Genomic DNA, 20,808 nt, shown 5'->3' with positions numbered 1-20,808 from the left:
GCAGAAGGCCTGATTCTTGTCCTCAAAGGGTCTTTAAAATAAGTGAGCTAATGTTTGCCCACCTGAAAGAAATAGCTGGCTAAAGAGGAACTTAAAAATTTTTGCTTCTCTGAGAAAGGTGTCAGAAAATGAGCATGGAATAAATGAGTCTCATGCATACTATCTATAGTTCAATTACTCTAATTCACATCCAGTATTTCTGCTATTAATGTTCCAGAAAGAAAAGTATGACAGAATGGTGTAGTAAAACACTAGGCCTTGAGTGAAGTTCCTTTTCAGACTGTTGCTGCATTCTCTTTAGTTTGCAAAAGTCTTGCTTTAATTAATTTATGGAAAAAAACAAATGCTCTTCTGCTAGGGCTTATCAAGTGATCTAATCTCTTAAATCGTATGCTTTGAAATAGAGCCAACTTCTACAGAAGAGTAATAAGTTCTTTCATACTACTTTTGCAGGAGAATCACCAATAAAGCTAGCTTTTAAGAGTCTGCAAATGCTGATAACTCCTGGACCAGAGCTAGATTTCCTAGCAGCAATCAAAATTGCAGTATCTTCAAAAGAAAAACATTGGCAACTGCCAAAAAAAAAAAAGCCTATGATAAGAAAAATTGTTATATTTTCATAGAGAACTTCAACAATCATCATTATTATCATTCTCAGAGATCACCTCTTAGGGAAAATGCCTTCACTATAACACTGTTAGCAGTTCCATTCGACAGATATGAATCTAGTTATCTTGTAGAGATTGAACTGCCCTCTTGCATACAGGCCTGGTCTTCAGGAAGAAGTGCAATCATGTTCATCTGTTGTAATAAATAACACATCTGTGAACTGAACTCATGTTTCAGGCCTACAACAGCCATTTACATGCAACACATCAGGCTGGGCAGTCATGCATAAATTCAGACTCAAGTCATTTCCCTTCAGCCAGCAGGCCTGGTGCTGAACATGATTCATCCCTGCTATCTGGACTCATCAGCATGTGTAACTCTCCTGCTGGTGGGATTAGGGTGTTGTTTGTACCAAGACAACAAATAGAAAAAAACAACAAAACCCCAACATTTTTGGTTTAGTTTTCTCATGTATTTGGTGATATGCAGACATAAGATGAAGAAGCTAATCTTTCTTCTAAATGAATTTGCAGTTTCAATGTCAGACAGGGCAGTAGATAAGCCAAAAAAGACAAGAATTACAAAGTGTCACATACAGCTTTCTAGTCCTTTCATAAAAATAGAGAGACACCTTAATTTCCCATCTGTCATCTTTTGCAACTGTACACATAGATATATAATAGTTTTTTAAATTTGTGGATTCATGTTTGTACCTCAGGGTTGAACTTCATGGTTTTGATTACTGTGCAGACTCACCAGTGAGTGCATGTCTGTTTTTCTCTCTTTTTCAGGGGGGACAGCTTCCAGACAGAAGGGCTTTTTGGGATGCATTCGATCTCTGCATTTAAATGGACAGAAACTTGACCTCGAGGAGAGAGCTAAAATGACACCTGGTGTTAAACCTGGATGCCCAGGACATTGCAGCAGTTACGGGAACCTGTGCCACAATGGAGGAAAATGTGTGGAGAAGTATAATGGTTACTTCTGTGATTGTACCAACTCAGCCTATGAAGGACCTTTCTGCAAGGAAGGTAGGCAGCAAGCTTTGATCCCAGGACTTTAGTGGTTTGTGCAATAACTCTGAATTACAGCACCATTTCACCCATGTCACCTTGGTGTCCCCCTGTTTCGAGATGTTCTATTATCAGCTGTCCCTGTTCAGAGTTACAAGTGTTTGTCTTAAGCAGGCTCTAAGACCTCCTTTTGTTGACTTCAGTGTTGGCCTCAGAAATTAAAATGGTGTTAATTGTACTAATGAAGTTCACAGCTATATCCCACTATGATTCCTGTATTTCATTGCATATATCTATCCCCAGATGATAGGGAAAAGGGCTGAAATTCTTCATAGCAGGTGTTTGCCCATGTCTGAATATTTAGTTGGCTTGTTTTTTAAACCTCGTCTTATTTTGTTCACCTTAACAAATCCTTAAGAGCTTTTCTTTACAAAGTTTTAGAGCACTGATGTGACAAAAAGAGGTAGTCTTTTTATGGGGTTTTTTGCCATTCTTGTGACAAGCCATCCAAACGTTAAGAAATCTTTAGAATAAGCATGAAGCATTCAGGAGAAAAGTGATTTGCATGGCTCAATCTTTGGTAAATGTGTCCTCACTGAACCTATCTGGTGGCTTATAGGAGGTGCTGTCAACAACAGAAAAAAACCAGGGCAAATAAGGAACATCTAATTTATCAATCAGGCTTTTTGGAGCTACAAAATCACTGCTCAGTAACAAGGTGCAGTGTGAATTTTTAATTTCCACGGTTGTCCCCCACCTCCCAAATGCAACAGGTTTGCTAAATGGGTTGCATCATCTGCTGGTGTTAATTGGCTTAGCTGTTGTCATGGTTTAGGAATGGTATTCTCAAATTCAGTGATTCCACTGAAACCACGGAGGGATCTCACTCACTTTCCTCTCCCCTCTGCCTCCACCTTTACTGCACAAAAGGTAAAGATCATAAATTGATATAAGAACGATTTACTGGAAACAGCAGTGACTTTTAAAAAAACCCAAACAGTAACTGCAACAGTAGAGGATACAAGAAAGAGGCAAACAATTCTCACCTCCTTCCACCACCAGCTAGGCTGACCCAGAAGAGAGCCCTTCCTCCATCCCCCAAAATGATGTGGGGTGGTATAGAATAAACTCCAGGTCCTATCCATGCCCTGCCCTGGCTACTGCAAAGTTAACCTCATCCTGGCCAGAAGCAGGACAGTTGTACTGCAGTCTGTGGAACTATGCTCACTTACCAAAGCTGAGGGCTTGGCACGGATGTTGCAACAGACATCTCAAACACCCACACAGTGTCCCATTAGAAGATGCTGCTGTAAAGGTGAAGCTGCTTTACTGGAGAATCACCATCCTGACTTCACTGAAGAAAAACCCTGCTGTTGTCCTGTGTCATTCATAGTCAGACTAAGTTGTGTTTAATGGAAACAGAAGCATGACTTCCTAGGATCTGAGGATGCACAGGTAGATGTTTCTCTTCGTTTGATGCTCCCAAAGTTCCCCAATAAGCTTCCTTTACTGGCTGTCTTTGGTCAGTGTGTTACTTTAATAATTAATTTCTTTAAAAAGGAGACTGGAAAGAACAAATCTATTGTGGGGGCACAGCAGAGACTATTGCCTTACATGTCACTGTCACAAGATGGTGAACAAAGCATTTATTTGTCTGATAGACATTTGGGCTGTTCCATCTCATGGAGTTCTGATTCCAGCATTAAAACAGTTGAATTTATGTCTCCATACACTGTTACTCTTTCTGTCAGACAAACAATCTGGAAGAAAGGACACACTGCTTATACAAATGAAGGAAGGGTGATGGATCAGGGGTGTTTTGCAATGTTCTACTTCTGGGGCAGTCAGTTCTTGTCCATCCCTGCCTGGAAGATTTGAAGATGCAGTAGCTGAAATAATTCCTTTGGTTTATATATGCTTTCAGAGGTTTCTGCATTATTTGAAGCCAGCACTTCTGTTACTTATACTTTCCAAGAACCTTATCCTGTCACAAAGAATGCAAGCACCTCAAGCTCTGCCATTTATGTGGATGCTGTTGTGTCCAAGGAGAATATTGCATTCAGCTTTCTCACGGCACACACTCCAAGCCTTCTGCTGTACATCAACACCTACTTTCATGAATATTTGGCTGTGATTCTCTCCAAGAATGGTAAGTAGCCTTGATTTGCTACCACAGGGAGACCAGTGTAACTCTGAAGTTTTTTGGGTTTTTTTTTTGTTTGTTTGTACGGTTTTTTTTGTGGGAGAATAGTATAGAATTTTGCACTGATTTAAGTTCATTTCTGTCTGCAACTTTATCAACTTCATGGTGTTCAGTTCGTGAAAATGGCCATTACTCTTGTTTATGTCCCTTTATTTGGCATTCAGTGCTACACTTGCCTAGTCAGTCTTTGAGTAATCATGCTGTTGGGGCTTAAAATGTGCTTTGACTTCCATTTGGCAGGACTGTACAATAGTAATTCCTTGCTATTTATTCCACACTGAGATCCATTAGGCCACCAAGATAAGGGAATGAGAAATACCATGTATGTACAAGAGCATTTGGTGCACAAATATATTTATAATTCTATCTTTTGCATTCTGTCTTGGCACATGTACTGCTCCTCACTGGACTGTTTCAATGGAATATGGCTAGTATGTCTGAATATTAAAGCTAGACTATGTCCAAGTTTTCTAGGTTTACTCACCAAAACATGAAGTGTAAATCCATTTCCTGTTTGAAGATACTTGACGTGGGTACTTTTTGAAAATCTGTTAAGATTTTAGGGGCATAGACCCTTTGTCTTCTCAGTAAAACTCTTGTTCCTCAGTCCTTGCAGTCCTTTCAGAAAACTCACTCCAGACAAACATCATCTTAGATAAATGGGGAAATTTGAATTTTTCAAGAGTTATCAGGCGCTGGAGCATTGGAAATGATGAGTAAGAGTATTGGTGAGTCAGTAGCCTGTGGCAGAACAATAGAAAGTTAATGTCATGTGGTTGAATATGTAGATTTGACTGAATGACCCAGACCACTCTGAAGCCTTGAAAATTCCAAAATAACTAAGCTTTCAAGTACTGTCAAATAAAGCCATAGAAGATTTGAAAAAAAAAAAAAAGGTTTTATTCTCAATATGGAGTTTGCAGTAGTTTATCTCTTGGTTATGTCATGTGGATAGCATTGGGGCTGGCATCCCTGGGAGGGGCAACTGGAATAATAACTGCCTGAGCCAATCTACACCAAGCGAAGCTGCAGCAGGGAGGTGGGACTACTGAGGTGACCCTCACCCTCTCCTGTCCAGTCCCAGATTTCCATCTCTAATGTGCTCTTGTAGACCAGTGTTTATGATTTTTGGATGTATGAATATTCTAGTGTGTAGTTCCAGGGTGATGGAGGTTAGCCCCTGCTGAGGTAAAACCTTGGAATCTGCTTCTCAGTTTCACTCAGGTCTTTTGATGCCACTCAGGCAATTGGAAATAGCCCTAAAGTTAATGACAATGCAATATCCATTTAAATCACCTTTACTGCTGCCACAGTAATCTAAAATGACCTTAGAAACATAAGTCAATTGACTTTTATTGATAGAATACACTATAAGCAAGCTATAATTGTGGAGCTCTAGAAGGGGGTCTCTAATAGTGCTTGGGAAACGGATTGGGATCAAGACATCAGGATGTCTTGTAGCAGCTCAGCAGGAGCAGAGCTCATGAAAATGAAAATGACCTTTCATTTTGTCAGCTGCAGCATCTGCAGGTTTCAGCTTTGGCTTAGGTGGAGACAGGCACTCTCAGTACCTGTAGAAATTAGGTGGTGCAGGTCTCAGCACAGTCAGGCAGTACAAACAACGGTGCTTTTCTCAGACCTGCACCTCTTTTTATTTACTTGTAATAAGGTGGTAACAGGTGTTTAGAGGGTTGGTGAGATGTCAGGTTCCAAAATTCTGGACTATAAAGTGTAACACTATATGCAAAGAATGATTAAGATAACTAGCTGACCTTTGTTAACTCCTGAAAGTCTCCTTCAGGATTACTCAGTGCATGCTTTTGTGACATTTTTTCAAGACAGTCATTTCAGTCATGTATATTCTCTGCCTTTTGTCCCAAATGGAATAATTCGTTAAATTTCATGTCCTTTTACTTCTTAGTCTTGTTGGAATTGAAATTATTCCAATGAAAATAATGTTCAGATATGTTACTCTTTCTTCCTCCAAGAGGTTTATGCTTGCCATAAAGTTACTGGACTATGAATATCAATGTCCTTTGTAGCATTAGAAGTGCGTGTGATTCCTTCTCTGTTATTGGCTCACTTTCAAGGAATCTTGCTGAGTTTGACAGTGTGTAGTAGGACATAACCAGGTCCCTGCTGGATAACTGATTGGTTAAATAAAGGTTAGGCTCCTGGAGAAATGGGAATGGACTTTCTCACTTAGGAGGTGAGCAGTAATACTCTTTACCATAATCCCAAGTCCCTTTCCACTTGTTAAAAAACTGTATTGGAACAGTCTACGTATAATTAAGTATTTCACCTTTTGTAACTATTTTTGAAGCTACTGCTCACGTATTCGGTTATTTCTCTTTTCTATTATCCACAAAATAAGTAGGCAAATTGCTAGTTAATAAAAGTGACAATGAGAAGAATGTTTCTCCTACTTCTGATTTCACATGTTAAATATTTGACATTAGAGAAGTGAAACTGTTTACAAGGATTATTCATAGTTAGAGTATACTAAAAGGGCTTATATAAAAGTGAATTTGTATGGGCAGCTATGGTCTAATTCAGTCAGGTGTGAAATATTACCTAAAATCAATTGATTTCAGTAAATTTATATCTATATAATACTTCTAGAAGCAGTTTCCACCTGTAGAACGTATCCATACCACAGAGTTTGTTCTTACCTCTGATCAATGGGCTCATGTCCTGGCAGTTTGCAGGTAAGGTTTCAAAAGCTGGTGGTTTTAAAGATGGCTTAGGGATTCTTTCCTCCATTAGTTAATACTGATACCTTGAAATCATACATATGATTTGAAAATGGTATGCGTATAAGAGCATGTTCCTTTCCTCTCCAGTCTTTCTTGGATTTTTAAATTGCAGCTACAAATGTATGTGTATGTATTGTACATAGATGGGTGTGTGTATGTATACATATACACAGACACATACATAGATGGGTATGTATGTAAAGCTCATGTAGTCCCATTGGTCCCACATCCAAGAAATTAGCAGTACTTTAATGATTGGCATTTTTAATATCTCTTTCTGTAGAAAAATATAGTTCCTGTTACTAAGCTACAGAAAATGGGTAAACATCTCTAATTAGTCTTCTCAGTGTGTCAATCCACAGAAATTATCCACATCATGTGAAGATACTACCAAGGAAAGAGTATTTTTTTCTTTCCCAGGCTTGCTCTTCACTGTACATTTTTGCAATTACACGATTTCACAGTTACCAGTAACTTTATAATATTATCTGTGCCTTGTTCCCTAAAGATAATAAATGATGGGAGAGAAAAATGTTAAAAGAAAGAATGTTGAAATAAACTTTGCTTCTCCTTTCTTCATGTTTCCTACCCCCCTGCAAGTAATCAAATGTGATATGAATATGATGAAATATATTGTCTAGAAAATGTTTTCACAAGTCTTTGATTCTCAGTTTTGTTGGCTTTCTCCATGGAAACAATATGATTCCTAATCTAGAAAAAAAGCAGATAGCTAGCATCAAAGAAGAGAGATAGAATCTCAAACTATGCTAGAGTGATTGAAAAATTATCTGTATTTATTATCTAATCTCATAAGAAATTAAACCTTTTGAGTCCTTCTTTTCTATTTCCACCTTTCCAGCATCTATTGCCATCACACTGACATTTGCTCTCCATTTCTTTTGGAAAGCAAGACTCTGACTTTGAAGAGGAAAGATTAAAGACAAGGAAAAAGGCACAGTTAAAAACAGCAGTACAAATAAAAACAGCTTGAGTAATTCTTAGGTCTCTGATACTCAGCATACAGTAGCAGGACTTATATCAGCTCCACTTCCCTGGCCTATAAATTCTTAAAATCAGCTGACATTTGAAGTGAATAGGAAAAGAAATCAAAATGTGTAACAAAGGTAAGCTGAGTTAACGCTCTAAAAAAAAAGTAAATATTAGTGAGGAGCTACTGATTCATTTTTTCTTATAAACTCATAATCACCTGTAATCTCCTCCTGTCTCTAAATCAGAAACAGCCTTTCTATTGAAAGCATGTAAATTCTCTATTGTTTTTGCCTTCAAGTCTGTTGAGCTGCATCTCCAACAACCAAAGCTTTTCTTACTCAGTGGAAAAGAGATGAAAAAAATCCAGTTCAGTCTTTGAGGCATCCTATTTACACTGAATACTCTGAAGTTTAATGGGTCAAAACTAAAATAGGAGAAATAGGACTTGGGTGGATTTAGGGGATGACTCTTCTGGTTCTTTTTCCTTGCTCCCTTGTGGGTCTTAGTTTTGGGACATTAGCTAACTGCTGCAGAAAGACCCTCTCGACAACACTGTTGCTCATGTAGTTCCCCTTGGAGAGCACCTTGTGCCTTACAGACTTGCAGCAGGCAATGAACAATCTGCACAATTTATGTGACCAAAATGAGAAATGGTGACAAAGTTCAGGTATAGCTGCTTTTAACAGAGCAGGAGCAGGAAAGAAAGGCACATTGGGAAGTATGGGAGACAGCTTTGTGGAGGAGACAAGCAACTGAGTGACTGAGGATTGTTCCCAGTCTAGCTCTGGTTCACAGCCATTATATGGCAGATAGCATAGAAGTCTTCTAAATGTAATGTCAAGCAATTGTTGCAGTTGGCCCCTGAAATCTTACGTTGTTCACTGAGTGAGGGGCCAGAGACAGTTTGATCAGTAATGATGAATCTAAAAGAAATTTTCCGCAGTTGCCTTAAATGGGAAGCTGGCTTTGGTACCATGAATAGGCAGGGCTGGGGTGGCAGGAGATCTATCAGCTTATTTATCTAAAGAGAGAAACTTCCGTGGTTAGAAATCACACTGGTCGCTAAGATGTTCCCCTGCTGTAAGCACACTTCACAGAAAATAGGAATGCTGACTAGTGTTTTCACTTCAAATCCAGCACTAAAAAGTCTTTGAGGAAAGAGGTGGACTAGGCACCCAAACGCAATTTTATTTTATGTTTTTGTTAGCATATGGCACTTTAAATTTTTAAGTGTGCAAAACTAACTTGAAAGAAGAAGCTGCCACAACATTCAGCCAAGGACTCTGGCAGATCTCTATCTCTGCTTTCCAAGTGGAGAGAACTGAAAGATCTGTCTCATTAGCTGAATTCATGGACATGTTTGTACTCATGAAGATTATTTTGCCATACTGGAGGGTCAAGAGATGTTCTGAAGATCCACAAGGGAAAACAAGGGAACTGTAATTGGATTACGTAGAGCAGGAAGGGTTGAACAGGCAGTTAATAATTGATCTGTGCTCTGGCTATATACAGACTGACTTTGAACTTACTGCTCTCTGGCATAAAACTCCAGACCACTGTCTGCAGATAATCAGCTGGGAAGGAGACCTGTGTTCCCATTTGCTTATAGGAGGTGCTTTATCTCCTAGAAGACTTGAGTTCCTAGCTCACATTTTGCAGCTGATAAGTCATTTTTATTGTTGGATTTCTCTGGAACTGTCCTGAAAGGAATGAGAGGAAGGACAGAGCATCCTGTTTTGAATAGATGCTGCGTATATATATTTGCTCTTCAGTAACTTTGAAAGAAGGGTATTTCAGAACTCCTTTTATTGAAAGCTTTAGCCTTGAAAATTGATAGTAATTTTTCAGTTATTTTTAACTTGAGATTATCTGTGTTGAGGACAGACTGAGCAGTGTAGTAAAAACTGTAGTCCAGCAGAACCATTGTTTAAGTGCTGCCTTGGAGCACTGTAGATGTTTGTACACAACAGAGAGCCCAATACTTGGGAGACTGAGTCTGGGTCCAAGCAAATCTCCTCCTCTATCTTGTATGTAGTATCCCTATTAACTTGTTAATTTTTCCCATAGCATATCATGTCTGCATCATGAAAAGGTGACTTCTTCTTTCTTGCCTTTCTTAGTGAAATTGGGTGTTTATGTCTTAGTCTTTACAAGTGAGAGTGACCTTCGGGAGCTGCGGGGGGAAAAGTCTGGAGCAAGGTAGATGTAAGCTTGGTGTAAGAGGATCAGATCAGAGGATGGACATTAAGCGAACTGGGCACACATAAATCCATGGGCTCTGGTAGGATGCACCCACAAGTGATGACAGAACTGGAAGATGTCATTGCAAGGCCACTCAAAAGGCAGTGGCCACAAACAAAAATGATGAGGTTTCATCTGAATATGAGAAAGAGAAAACTCTTTTTAGTGTGAAGGTGACTGAGCACTGGCACATCTTGCCTAGAGAATTGTAGAGTCTCCATCCTTGGAGGTATTCAGAAGCCATCTGGACATGGCCCTGGGCAACTGACTTGAAGGGTCCCTTTAGTGGGACAGGGATGGACAGCATGTCCTCCAGAGATCCCTTACAACTTCAGCCATTCCATGGTTCTTTGAAAATCACAGAAGTATGCATTTGAAGGTAAATTACTGAAAGCTTATATGTATAAGCATATATTTTACTAGAGAAAAGTCATTACAATGCTATCATTATATGGTTCTTGCAAAAGGATTTTTACTAGGTAAATTTTTTATTCTTCCACTCATTTTCCCCATTAGATGACTTAAGAACATGAGTCAGTTCCTTGTATGCCAGTGGTTGCAGCTAGTTCTAAACTCAAATATCTCCCTTGAAAGGTTGCTGTAATCAGGAGGTCACTGACTAAAGGATCCAACTTCTCCATTTGCAGAGAGTGGCATAACCCACATAACAGGCAATCCTTAGATGGGCTTGCTGGTTAGAGGAGCAGAACATTTCTCAGAGATTGGTGACCAGCCAGGCAGTTTCTCTAGAGCTCAACACAAACGAGCATCATTAACCTTAGAAAGCCATTAATCCACAAAGTTCTGTGCTGCCTTTATTATGAGTTAAGAATGACAAGGAGGTTTTAGAAGAAGCATATGATTACTTCTCACTAGTTTTGTCTAAAAGATTATTGCTCACTCTCCTGCTCAGGCATCATGTAGTGCTCAAATTGCTTCTTTTTTTCCTGTTCATACCATCTTTTTCTTTGTTCTCATTGCTGAACATAATGGCTGTTTGTTAGGTCAGCATGAAACAAGTCCTTGCTTGAACAGGCATCTGTACTGCCAAAATGGAAAGAAGAACGGTTAAAGGATATTAGGAAAAATTGAAACTGTGAGGCAGATCCTCGGTGAGGGCAGGCTGGGATGACTTTCTCAGGGTATCACAACAGATCTCAGTCTTTTATACCAAGAGCTGTTCACACAGCATTAATGATGTTGCATAATTTGCAAAGCCAGGTTGAACTTTTGGAATAAAAGTCATAGGATGATACTTTATATTTCATTCACTGGGTAAAGAATAAAAACTCTTCCTGCCAGCCTGGCTGCTCTGCTATTCTTAAGTAAAAAGTACAGAGGGAGACGGAAGCCTGGCAAGATTCTTCTTTATACAAAGGTGAGTAAACCATAGGGCCTACTGAATGAGTGTGAGACTGTCAGCATCCAGTGTGTGTTTAAAGACAGAAAGGGAGATTTGAGCACAGATATGAACATTTGGTCCAATAGTATCACACAGAGGCTTCATATCATGAAGTTCAACAAGGCTAAGTGCAAGGTCCTGAATATGATTGTGGGCAGTCCCAAGCACACATATAGGCTGGATGTAGAATGGATTGAGAGCAGCCCTGAGAAAAAAACTTGAGAGCATTGGTTAATGAGAAGCTCATCATGACCTGGCAACGTGATCTCACAATCTAGAAAGCCAACTGTATCGAAAGCAGCGTGGCCAGCAGGTCGAGGGAGGTGATTCTCCCCCTCTACTCCACTGTTGTGAGATCCCACCCAGAGCATTCAAATGGCTCTGGGGTCCCATCATGAGAAGGATGTGGACCTGTTGAAGCAAGTCTGGAGGAGGGCTACAAAAATGATCAGATGGCTGAAGCACCCTTCCAGTGAAGACAGGCTGAGAGAGTTGGGGTTCAGCCTGGAGAAGAGAAGGCTCTGAGGAGAATTAGAGCCCTTCCAGTACTTAGAGGGGGGCTACAACAAAGCTGGAGAGGGACATGTTACACAGGTATGATGGGGCAAGGGGGGAAGGCTTCAAACTGAAAGAGGGTATGTTTAGATTTGATGTTAGAAAGAAATTCATTATGAGGGTGCTGAGGCAGTGGAATGGGTTGCCCAGACAAGTTTTGGATACCCATCCCTGGAAGTGTTCAAGACCAGGTTGGATAGGACTTTGAGCAACGTGGTCTAGTGGAAGGTGTCTGTTCCCATGTCTGTTTCCATGGCAGGGAAGTTGGAACCAGGTAACGTTTAGGGTCCTTTCCAACCGGAACCATTCTGTGATTCTGTGATAGCCTTTGTTAATGAAGGGTCTTAAAGTGAAAGTGCTTTAAAATTTCGAAGAATATGTAGAAAAGGTATGGTTTAAAATTTACCAGAGAACAAATCTCACTGCCAGAAAGCAGGTGCTTTCAGGGAGATTTAACTATAACTGAAACCCTCAGTTCTCACCTTCATCTTTACATTCAATCACCTTCAGGGAATAAAGATAGTTAATGTTGCATCACTTTGTAAAAGAAACAGTAAACACTTCCTTCACCTAAAAGAAATATCTAAGAATGTGGAGATAATGATAGTGACTAATAGTATGTTTTTTAAGTTGCTCCTCCCTCAGAGATTTCTTGTCATTTTTCAGTGAATGAACATTCATGTATTTTACCAAGGATAAACCGTGGCATAAAGAAGGAAGACGATTGGTCAGCAGCCATCAAGCTGGTAGATACCAAATTGTGGCAGTGCTCTGTCCTCCAGGGTACATAAAAGCACCACTGTGTATGCTTACCTATGAGCTGAGCTGGAGAGACAGTGTTTAGGATTTTCCCACATCCATGGGTTAGCCCTGTTCCCATTTTAGACCCAGCCACATCACCATGTACACGAGCTGTTTTGTTCAGATAAGTGGTCCCCTTAAAATAACTGGAATAAGCTCTGTGTTTAGGGCACTCAGTGTGTGCAAGATGAGCTCTGACTGTGATGCTCTGGGTAATTTTTTAGATTTGCTGTATTTTCTACCTTTGGAGCAAGAAGCATCTGCCCATTCCTTGTTAATTGCTGGTCAGTCTGTGTTCAGCCAACTGGCGGCTGGTGGGAATGAGATGTCTGTGAAGGTTAAACACATTTCTCAGTCACGTAAGGGAACCAGCTACATTTATTGATGTTTAAGTGACAATCTCAATCTGGGTCCAGCTGTCTAGCAGGATTGTAAAATTAGCTGAGGTCATGGCCCTCCAGATAGGCTCCTTTTGGTGTGTGGGGTTTTTTCTAAGTTGAAGAAGTGCAATGCGAAGAGAAAGTGTTGTTTTTCTTTTTTTTTTTTTTTTTTTTAATAAAAGATGGTCTGAATATGATCCTTAAGTCTTGAATGTCTCAAGCACTGAGTGAGAGGCATTCAAATAACCTCCTGGGTTTTTTTATTACTGAAAGAGACTGCAAAAAATTAAGTGGTGTATTTTTCTTTTAAACCCTATGAAACGGTATTGTCTAAGTGAGTGCAATAGCTGAGTAGTGATATCAGCAAGTATGTTCAACAGTTTTTCTTCTTTGTTTTTTCCATGCAAAACAAATAGGAAGAGTCAACCCCTAAAAAAGTGCAACTACTTGCTTAGTTAAACATCACTGGACACTGAAGAGGTGGGCTCTGTTCTTAAAATCACCAGCAGCACTTCAAATGGAGAGTAAATTTGCTGAGTAAATATCCCTGGGGAGAAGCTGCTAATTAAGGAACATGTTTCTAAGCCAGCTGTTCCTAACTGAGAAAACAGTGGTTCATTTTTAAATATCTAGGCTATGAAGAGGGACACTGCCACGCTGAAAGTGTGCAAGTTCCCAGAGATATATTTTGTGGTAGAGAGGACGGAAAAGTGCCATGTGCTGTTCTGCAATCGGAAGTGAACAAACATTTACACCTTATGGGCTGCAAATGGCTTTCGAGCTAAATACTTTAAATTTCAATTTAATTTTTTTTCATCATAGCAACATCAGTAGCCTCACTAATACGTTTTTTTGTTTAATTTGTGCTTTCCTTAGTTATTTTATTTTTCAGCTGTAGCTTGGGTGAGTCTGGAGAGTGCATGTGGTGGTGTAGTTAAAGTCTAGCAGCCCAACAAGGGTGGCTGCGAGTTTGAGACAGCTGTAAGAAGTTCTGTTGGTCCTAAACGCTTTCTTCTGGGTGACACTGAGGCAACAAGACATGCAGGGGTAGTCCAATGCCCTTTTATCTAATGCAGTGTTTCACTATTTTGTACATACACATTTTCCCCAAATCAGAGTTTCAGCTGCCCTGGTTTAAATGTGTTAATGAAGTTACACGATGGTGATAAATTTGTACATTTTACATGTGCCACCCACACATGCTCCTGAATTAACCTCAGCTTCTCTGAGCAGAGCAAGATGTCTTTCCAGCTGCTCCAGCCAGTTTAAGTCATTAAAATGTGCTGTTGAAGTTGGCGAGAGTTGTTTGGTTCAATTTGGGGTCGTTTAAAACCAGTTTCCCTAAATAAAGGTCCTGCAGAGAAGTCTCAGACTCCAATGGATGCCATTCCCTTCCTTGCTCTTTGGTCCTTCAAGACTAAATGACACAAGACCTGTGGTCCTGGTGACATGTGTGACAAGAATTTTACTTAAGAATGATGGATTTACAGACCAAATTCCTGGTATCCATTTCTCTTTTCTGCAAAGCTGCTTTAATCCTTTTGCCAAATACCTAGCTCTGGGTGAGGTCTTTCAAACAAGGGAGTCTTTTCCTGAGCTGGAACATTCTGTATAACATTTTCCCTTTTCTAGATGATGATTTAAAAATTACTATTTGATTTTCAACACAAGCTTTGACAGTCCAGAATTGATGTAAAGTTGGTGGGCATAGGCCACAAAGCCAGCAGATTGTTTCTGACATTCCACTTTGGCACTGCTGTAGACACAGAGGAAAGAAAGGCAGCTTTCTGTTGATGTGTTCAGTCAGCACAGGTTTGGGACATAGAGTATATAACACCATGACCAAGGTATTTCTTCACACTGTGCAGTCTGGGAATATGTTTTTGTTCTTCAGACTGAAGACTTTGAAATCTCTAACCAGTTTTATATCCTTATTACCAGTAGTCTTGAGAGCTGCTACAGCAGCTTATCCCTCAGATAAAAGAAGCAGTTTGAAGGCTCCATGCTATTCCTGTAGCTGCCTGGAGGTTGGTTATGCTGACACTGATCATTCGTGTTCTTCTAGCAAGTACTAGTGCTGGCCTCCATCATCATCAAAAGAGTGTCCTGGGAGTGTTTTGTTTCAGAAAAGCCACCTCTGACTTAGTCACCAGCATGGAATGGCATAAATACTGCCCTTTGGTCTCTGTTTCCCAGGACTTCCCCCTGCACAAGGGAACCCACAGGAATCCTATTCAAATGGCTCTTAGCTGTTTGATACCATCAGGCAGATGTCATTCAGCCCTACAATTGTGGATTTTAGTATTGCAGGTTGCAGACTGAAGACCACAGTGATGTGCAGGAAGCCAGCTTTGACACTGGCAGTGGTCTCATCCCAGCAGCATGGCAGCCCACATGGAATCATTTCTTCAGGAAGTGCTGAAAAGAGGCCGTGCTGTGCTCAGTAACTCTGTGTCTAAGCTAAGCTTGCTCCGCTCTCAGGCTGTTCTAGACACAGAATTCAAAGCCAAAGGGGATGGATAACTACAACAATCATGTGTGAATCTACTCTGACCTAATACTGCTGGGGTAATGTGCCCAGTAAAATTTTCCAGCCCAAGGCCAAAATAAAGATATCTTTCTTTTCCTTTCCCTTCTTCATTTATTGACTTAATAGCAATTGTGTCCAGCAATTGGATGTACATTAGAGAAGGAACACGACTGGCTGCACATTGCTTGAGCATTATGACACTCTAGGTGCGCATGCTCAGACATGGAGAGCTGAAAAGAGGATGACAGGCATGAGTACAACAAGACTGACAGAAATTACACTGCTCATGATTAGTGTGAACCCCTATTGTGAGGCAAAAATGATGCAAAATAGAGAATAGGGAGAATAGAGCTGGTTTATGCACTGATTTCCATTTGCAGTTACTGACACTGGTCTGATGTGATGGAGAAAGTCAGTGGACCAGATAATCAAAATTCAGAGGACAAAATAAAATTCTTAATAATAATCCTAATTAACAATCCATTTACTTTGCTTGTCAAGTAATAAAATGGCAATTTAATCTGCCAAGAAAATTATTCTGTAATCTGAGCACAGAAGTTTTGGTATTGAATGCAAGGCAAAATCAGCTCTCATCTACAATGGTGAAAATTCAAAAACACCTCAAGAGATGAGCCCATGTACTTCTGGTTTATATTAATGCAAATTTGGCCCCAGGCAAAATGCCAGTTTGAATTCAATAGTTTTGAAGAGCAGCTGTCCATAAAAAAAGTTGCCACTGAAACTCAAAGCAATTTGACAAAATAAAATGCTGTTCACTGATCTCTTTACATGATTTAAGGTGAAATTGCACCACTATAGAAAGTAAGATCTGTTCTTAATGGATGCCAAGAGCCTCCTCCATTGTCTCCCAACAAATGGAACAGATGGTTTCTGGTTTAAAATCAGTGCTTTCCTGACAAAGTCAATGGGTAAATCCCTGTTTGCAGCAGCTGAGAGCCTGGATAGACTGCATGCCATGCTGACTGCCTTTGAACACAGATGTGCTGGTTGCTGTTGTTGATCACCTGCATGCAGTAGTACCAATTATACTTTATATACATGTGTGTTCATAACATTCAAAAAAAGCAGAGACACTTTTTTCACATTTACAAACTAAGGCCCTGTTCCATTTTTGCTTTACATCCCTTTCAAAGGCTCCAGCAAAGAGGCAGCCTATAAAGCTCCTGCTGAGACATGATTTTTAGTTTGGACCAGTCTGTTAGACTATCCCATTTTAGTTTCAGCTTATTCTGTGTGGTGATCTTAGCTGTGGTATTCAGGGTCCGTCAAACTTTCCACTTTTTATCAGCTCTCCCACTGCCCAGAGCAAATCTGAAGAACTTCCTTGCACTTGTGCTTCTTTTCTCATGTGTTTCTAAAGTGTTTTTAAGATGTTTACACTGTTAATCCCTGTTGATGCACCTTTTGTTCAGTACCAGATAATGTGATTGTGATTTAGATTTGGACCTTTGAGTGTGACATTCATGGTGACAGACAGCACCTCCTTGCCCTCACTATGCAATGAGGGCTGGGAGATCTGCAGTATGATTTGGGGCAGGTGAATTGGGAACTATAATATCACACTGAATAATTTAGCAGTTTTTACTGACCTTGATCTCTTCACAAATTCCCCTCTAAAGTCCATGACTATGTGTGAGAATGTAAATGCCTTTTATCCCTTTTTTTTTTATTTTCACTTTAAAATTTCTCCTGAACCAGCAGACCTCTCAATCAGCTTAAAAGCCTTCATCCTAGTAGTTCATTCTCATTTTCCCTCTTGATTTTGGAAGCTTTTTTTCTATCCTACAAATCCCAGAGAGTGTCAGTGCTCATCTGGGATATACTGAATTTTGTAATACTTTTTTAAAAGTACAGCTCTTAGGAGCAAAACATCCTGGCAAGGGAAAACGAGGGGGAACTATTTTAACTGGGCTAGGGGTCCTATCTTGAAGGACTAGCAACTTCACTGTGAGGTGTGCAGAGGTGGAAAAATTCCTGACGATTTTGAGAACATGGAATAAATGCAGGACCCTTTCTCAGGGCTGGGGTGCTGTCAGCATTCATTTTCTCTTTGGAACCAGTAAAAGCTTTCTATGGTGCTACAGTTCCATGTATTTTGGTTGCTGATGCATAAAAAGAGTTCCAAAATTTCAGATTTTTTTTTTTTCTCCCTGCTGCTTAATTCTCAGAAAAGTATGATTGAAAGGATTTTGCCAGAATAGATTATTTTCCTTTTAGATTATGCCATATGTACCTCTGTGTGTGTGTGTGTGTGTATATATAGATATTCATTCCCTGTAGTGATTTGTTGAAGGATTAAAATTCATACTGGATTCCTTGTTTTCTTGTGCATTTTTATTTGTTATGGTACTGTTAATTATCAGAAGTCACAATGCTTTTTGATAGCAAGATTGAATGAGATGTTTGGCATTCATTTTTATATGAATTACATTAATTCCTTCAAATGTGTTAGAAGTAAAAGTAAAAATACTTCTTTATTACATATAAATGATAATGCAAGTACAGGCCTTTAACTGTTTGAAATTAAGTTATCCTTCTCCCAGTTGTCACTGTCTTCAGTGTTGTCTGTTCCATCTCGATGAAAAGGAATGATAAAATCCAGCATTATTAGTTTAATAGAGCAGTGCAAGCCCTGCATGCCCTCTGCTGGAAGTGATCCCTCACAGGATGATGTGGATCAGCTTCTGGCAGTGCTCAGTGTCTGACCTGCAGACAGGCACACTCGCCTTTGGTATACTTAGTTACTCATTAAGTTATATGTCTCCATAGCAGTTTGTTAACCCAGAAGGAAGGAAATCTCCTCCAGTGCATTATTTTCTTCACACTTTTCATTACAGTTTGAACTCTTTCAACCTCCTCCTTGACTTATTAACCTTGTTACTCCATTGCAATAAAAAGAAAATGAGTTATTTGTTCCGTAGAGTTGTTGAATGATACCCCATTACTGACACAGGTTTTATACATGCATTTTTTCTCTGCTTTTAAGGAAGTTTACAGGTCCGATACAAGCTGAGTAAGGACGGGCTCCTCATTTTCACCATTGACTCTGGAAATTTTGCCAACCGAGAGCTACACCATGTGAAGATTAACAGGGAAGGCAGAGAGCTCGTCATCCAGGTATGCCATGGCTTATGCTGAGTGCTAAATTATACTTCAGGCCACAAACCCTGGCACAGGTTGCCCAGAGAAGTTGTGGATTCCCATCTCTGGAAGTGTTCAAGGTCAGGTTGGATGGGGCTCTGAACAACCTGGTCTAGTGGAAGGTGTCCCTGTCCACAGCAAGAGGGTTGGAACGAGATGATCTTTAAGGTTTTTTCCAAACCAAGCCATTGTATTATTCTATGAATTCTGGGAATCAGGCTCCCTGATCTCAGTGCCTGATCACTGGCAGGAGGCAAAGCTTTCACACTGATCCAGCAGCAGAACAGCCTTTTGAGCAAAGCTCCATCTAGATCCTATTCAAAAAGTGCCCAACAGTGATGTTTTCCATTGGGGGGTCCTTCCCTTGCTTCTGAAAATCTGTGAATTAGAAAACACCTTTGGCCAGAAATTCATCTGAACCACTGAAGTGGTTCCACGGCTTAGGAGTGTCTGTGTGATCTGTAGTCTCCATTGAAACACAATATGGATCATGAAAAAGCTGCAAAAGGGAGAAAAAGGCTGAGGAATTTCAGTTAGGGTATGTTTCCCAAGGGAGATTGTGACCCCAGCTGCCTTATCCTCTCACAGAAAAGGAACAGCTGAGGGAATACAGGGTGCAGTCACCATGTACATGGCAGTGCCCCATCCTAGAAACTAGAAGCAAGCCTTGCTGAGTGTGACAACCTCATGAGAGGCAAAACCCCTCATCTGCCTTGCTTCCCTGCATCATCTGTTTTTTCAAGGCAGGGAGAAGAGAACCATCTTACTGCTCCTTCTGCTTTTCTTCTAAGGCTAATTACAGCAGTTCATATTGCAAAACAGATTGGCTAGATCTGGGCAAAAATCATTTAACAGGGAAGGGTGGCAGAGTCTGTAGAGAGGTTGTATCTTAAGGAACAGAATGAGAAGACAGAAACATGCAGCGCTGCATTTTTTTTCCCTCTACAGTTTCCATCTCGGGGTGGTAAACTGCGGTGGGTAGGCCTCATTATCTATGAAAAAGGTTTATGCTAAAAGCCAGGGTTTTCCTCAAGTACTAATCTTCTATTGTCTGCTGCTCTGTGGTTTTCTTCTGTGCAGAACTAATTCTTCACAATATATTTCTAGAGGGGCCTCCTTTGAGTGTATTCTGAAGTGACTAGACATAGATTTTGAGAAGCAGGGGGATTTCAGGGTCAGACATTTTAAGCTTTTCTGCAGGGGAAGTTTCTTCAAAGTCCTTTATATGACTATTCTGGTATACCTTTCAGCTTCTCATGCTAAAATCAAAGCACATTCACTTTGCTATCTTTAGAAACTGAATCACGCTTGGGGGCAGAATTAGCTGATTTGCAGCTGAGAACGTTCCCAGAAGTTTGCGGTACAATGAGATCTAGGGGTGTCCATGTGCTGTTGTACTGAAGTAATTTTATTGACCTCTTCCAGGTTGATCAAGTTCTCAAACTCAAACACAACTTTTCTGAGATTGATTTTAAGGCCATTAAGTCACTCACCTTGGGCAAGGTCACAGGTAGGTTCTACTAAAAATATTCCTGATTAGTATCGTGCTGGAATTAGCCTGTGCTGCATGTTGGGTTTCTGATAGAATTGGGGGTTTGTTTGGATGGTTTTGCTGTAAGAGTTGGCCTGAGCATTCCAGTACTCCTATTTATGTATTTCATCAATGCAAAACTTTGGCAGCTTTACTTGTTTGCACCAATAGCAATATTAAGTCCTCCTACTTCTCCCTCCAGTGAAGTGATTCATATAGCCTATGTGGCTGCACAGGGCAGCATCCTAGCCTAATGATACCGTTTTGCTGACTGCAGCTTGCTCCTCTCCAGCCATTTCTGTTTTCTAATGATAAGAACAGCAAAATGAGCCTTCATCCTCTACTTTTTTTTCAATGACTGACATTTTTTTCAGTCTTTTTCCATTTGAATTCTGCAAGGATTATTGCATATAGCACTTAGGCCACAATTCTACAAGTTCTGTACATGGACCTTCTTGATCTGGTAATGGCTTTGAGGAGTACAAAGCCATTACCAGACCAGGAAAACCCTGCCTGAAATTTGGAAAACAGAACTCCTCTTTTTTTATTGTCAAGTATGTCATATTCCTTTATATAAGGGTCTTGTTCTTTCTCAGCAAGATTCTAAATGCTTCCTTCTTTACAGACATTTCAGT

The 20,808-nt window shown here is 40.1% G+C and overlaps 1 protein-coding gene across 1 annotated transcript in view; it reads left to right on the top strand.

Annotated features, from left to right (window-relative positions):
• The window catches only part of CNTNAP5 (contactin associated protein family member 5), a gene marked incomplete at both ends in the record, with an annotated part of 273,921 nt that overhangs the window by 237,390 nt on the left and 15,723 nt on the right, over window positions 1–20,808 (top strand). Inside the window, 4 exons of the mRNA XM_082285207.1 lie at window positions 1,401–1,640; window positions 3,547–3,775; window positions 18,492–18,618; window positions 20,068–20,152. Of these exons, the coding sequence (XP_082141333.1) occupies window positions 1,401–1,640; window positions 3,547–3,775; window positions 18,492–18,618; window positions 20,068–20,152 (681 nt within the window). The remainder of the gene's footprint in view (window positions 1–1,400; window positions 1,641–3,546; window positions 3,776–18,491; window positions 18,619–20,067; window positions 20,153–20,808) is intronic.

The sequence above is a fragment of the Coloeus monedula genome (assembly GCF_965178545.1).
Source record: "Coloeus monedula genome assembly, chromosome: 7".
NCBI classification, from domain to species: domain Eukaryota; kingdom Metazoa; phylum Chordata; class Aves; order Passeriformes; family Corvidae; genus Coloeus; species Coloeus monedula.
The sequence above is the reverse complement of the archived record's forward strand: the minus strand, read 5'-3'. Positions and strand labels throughout refer to the sequence as shown.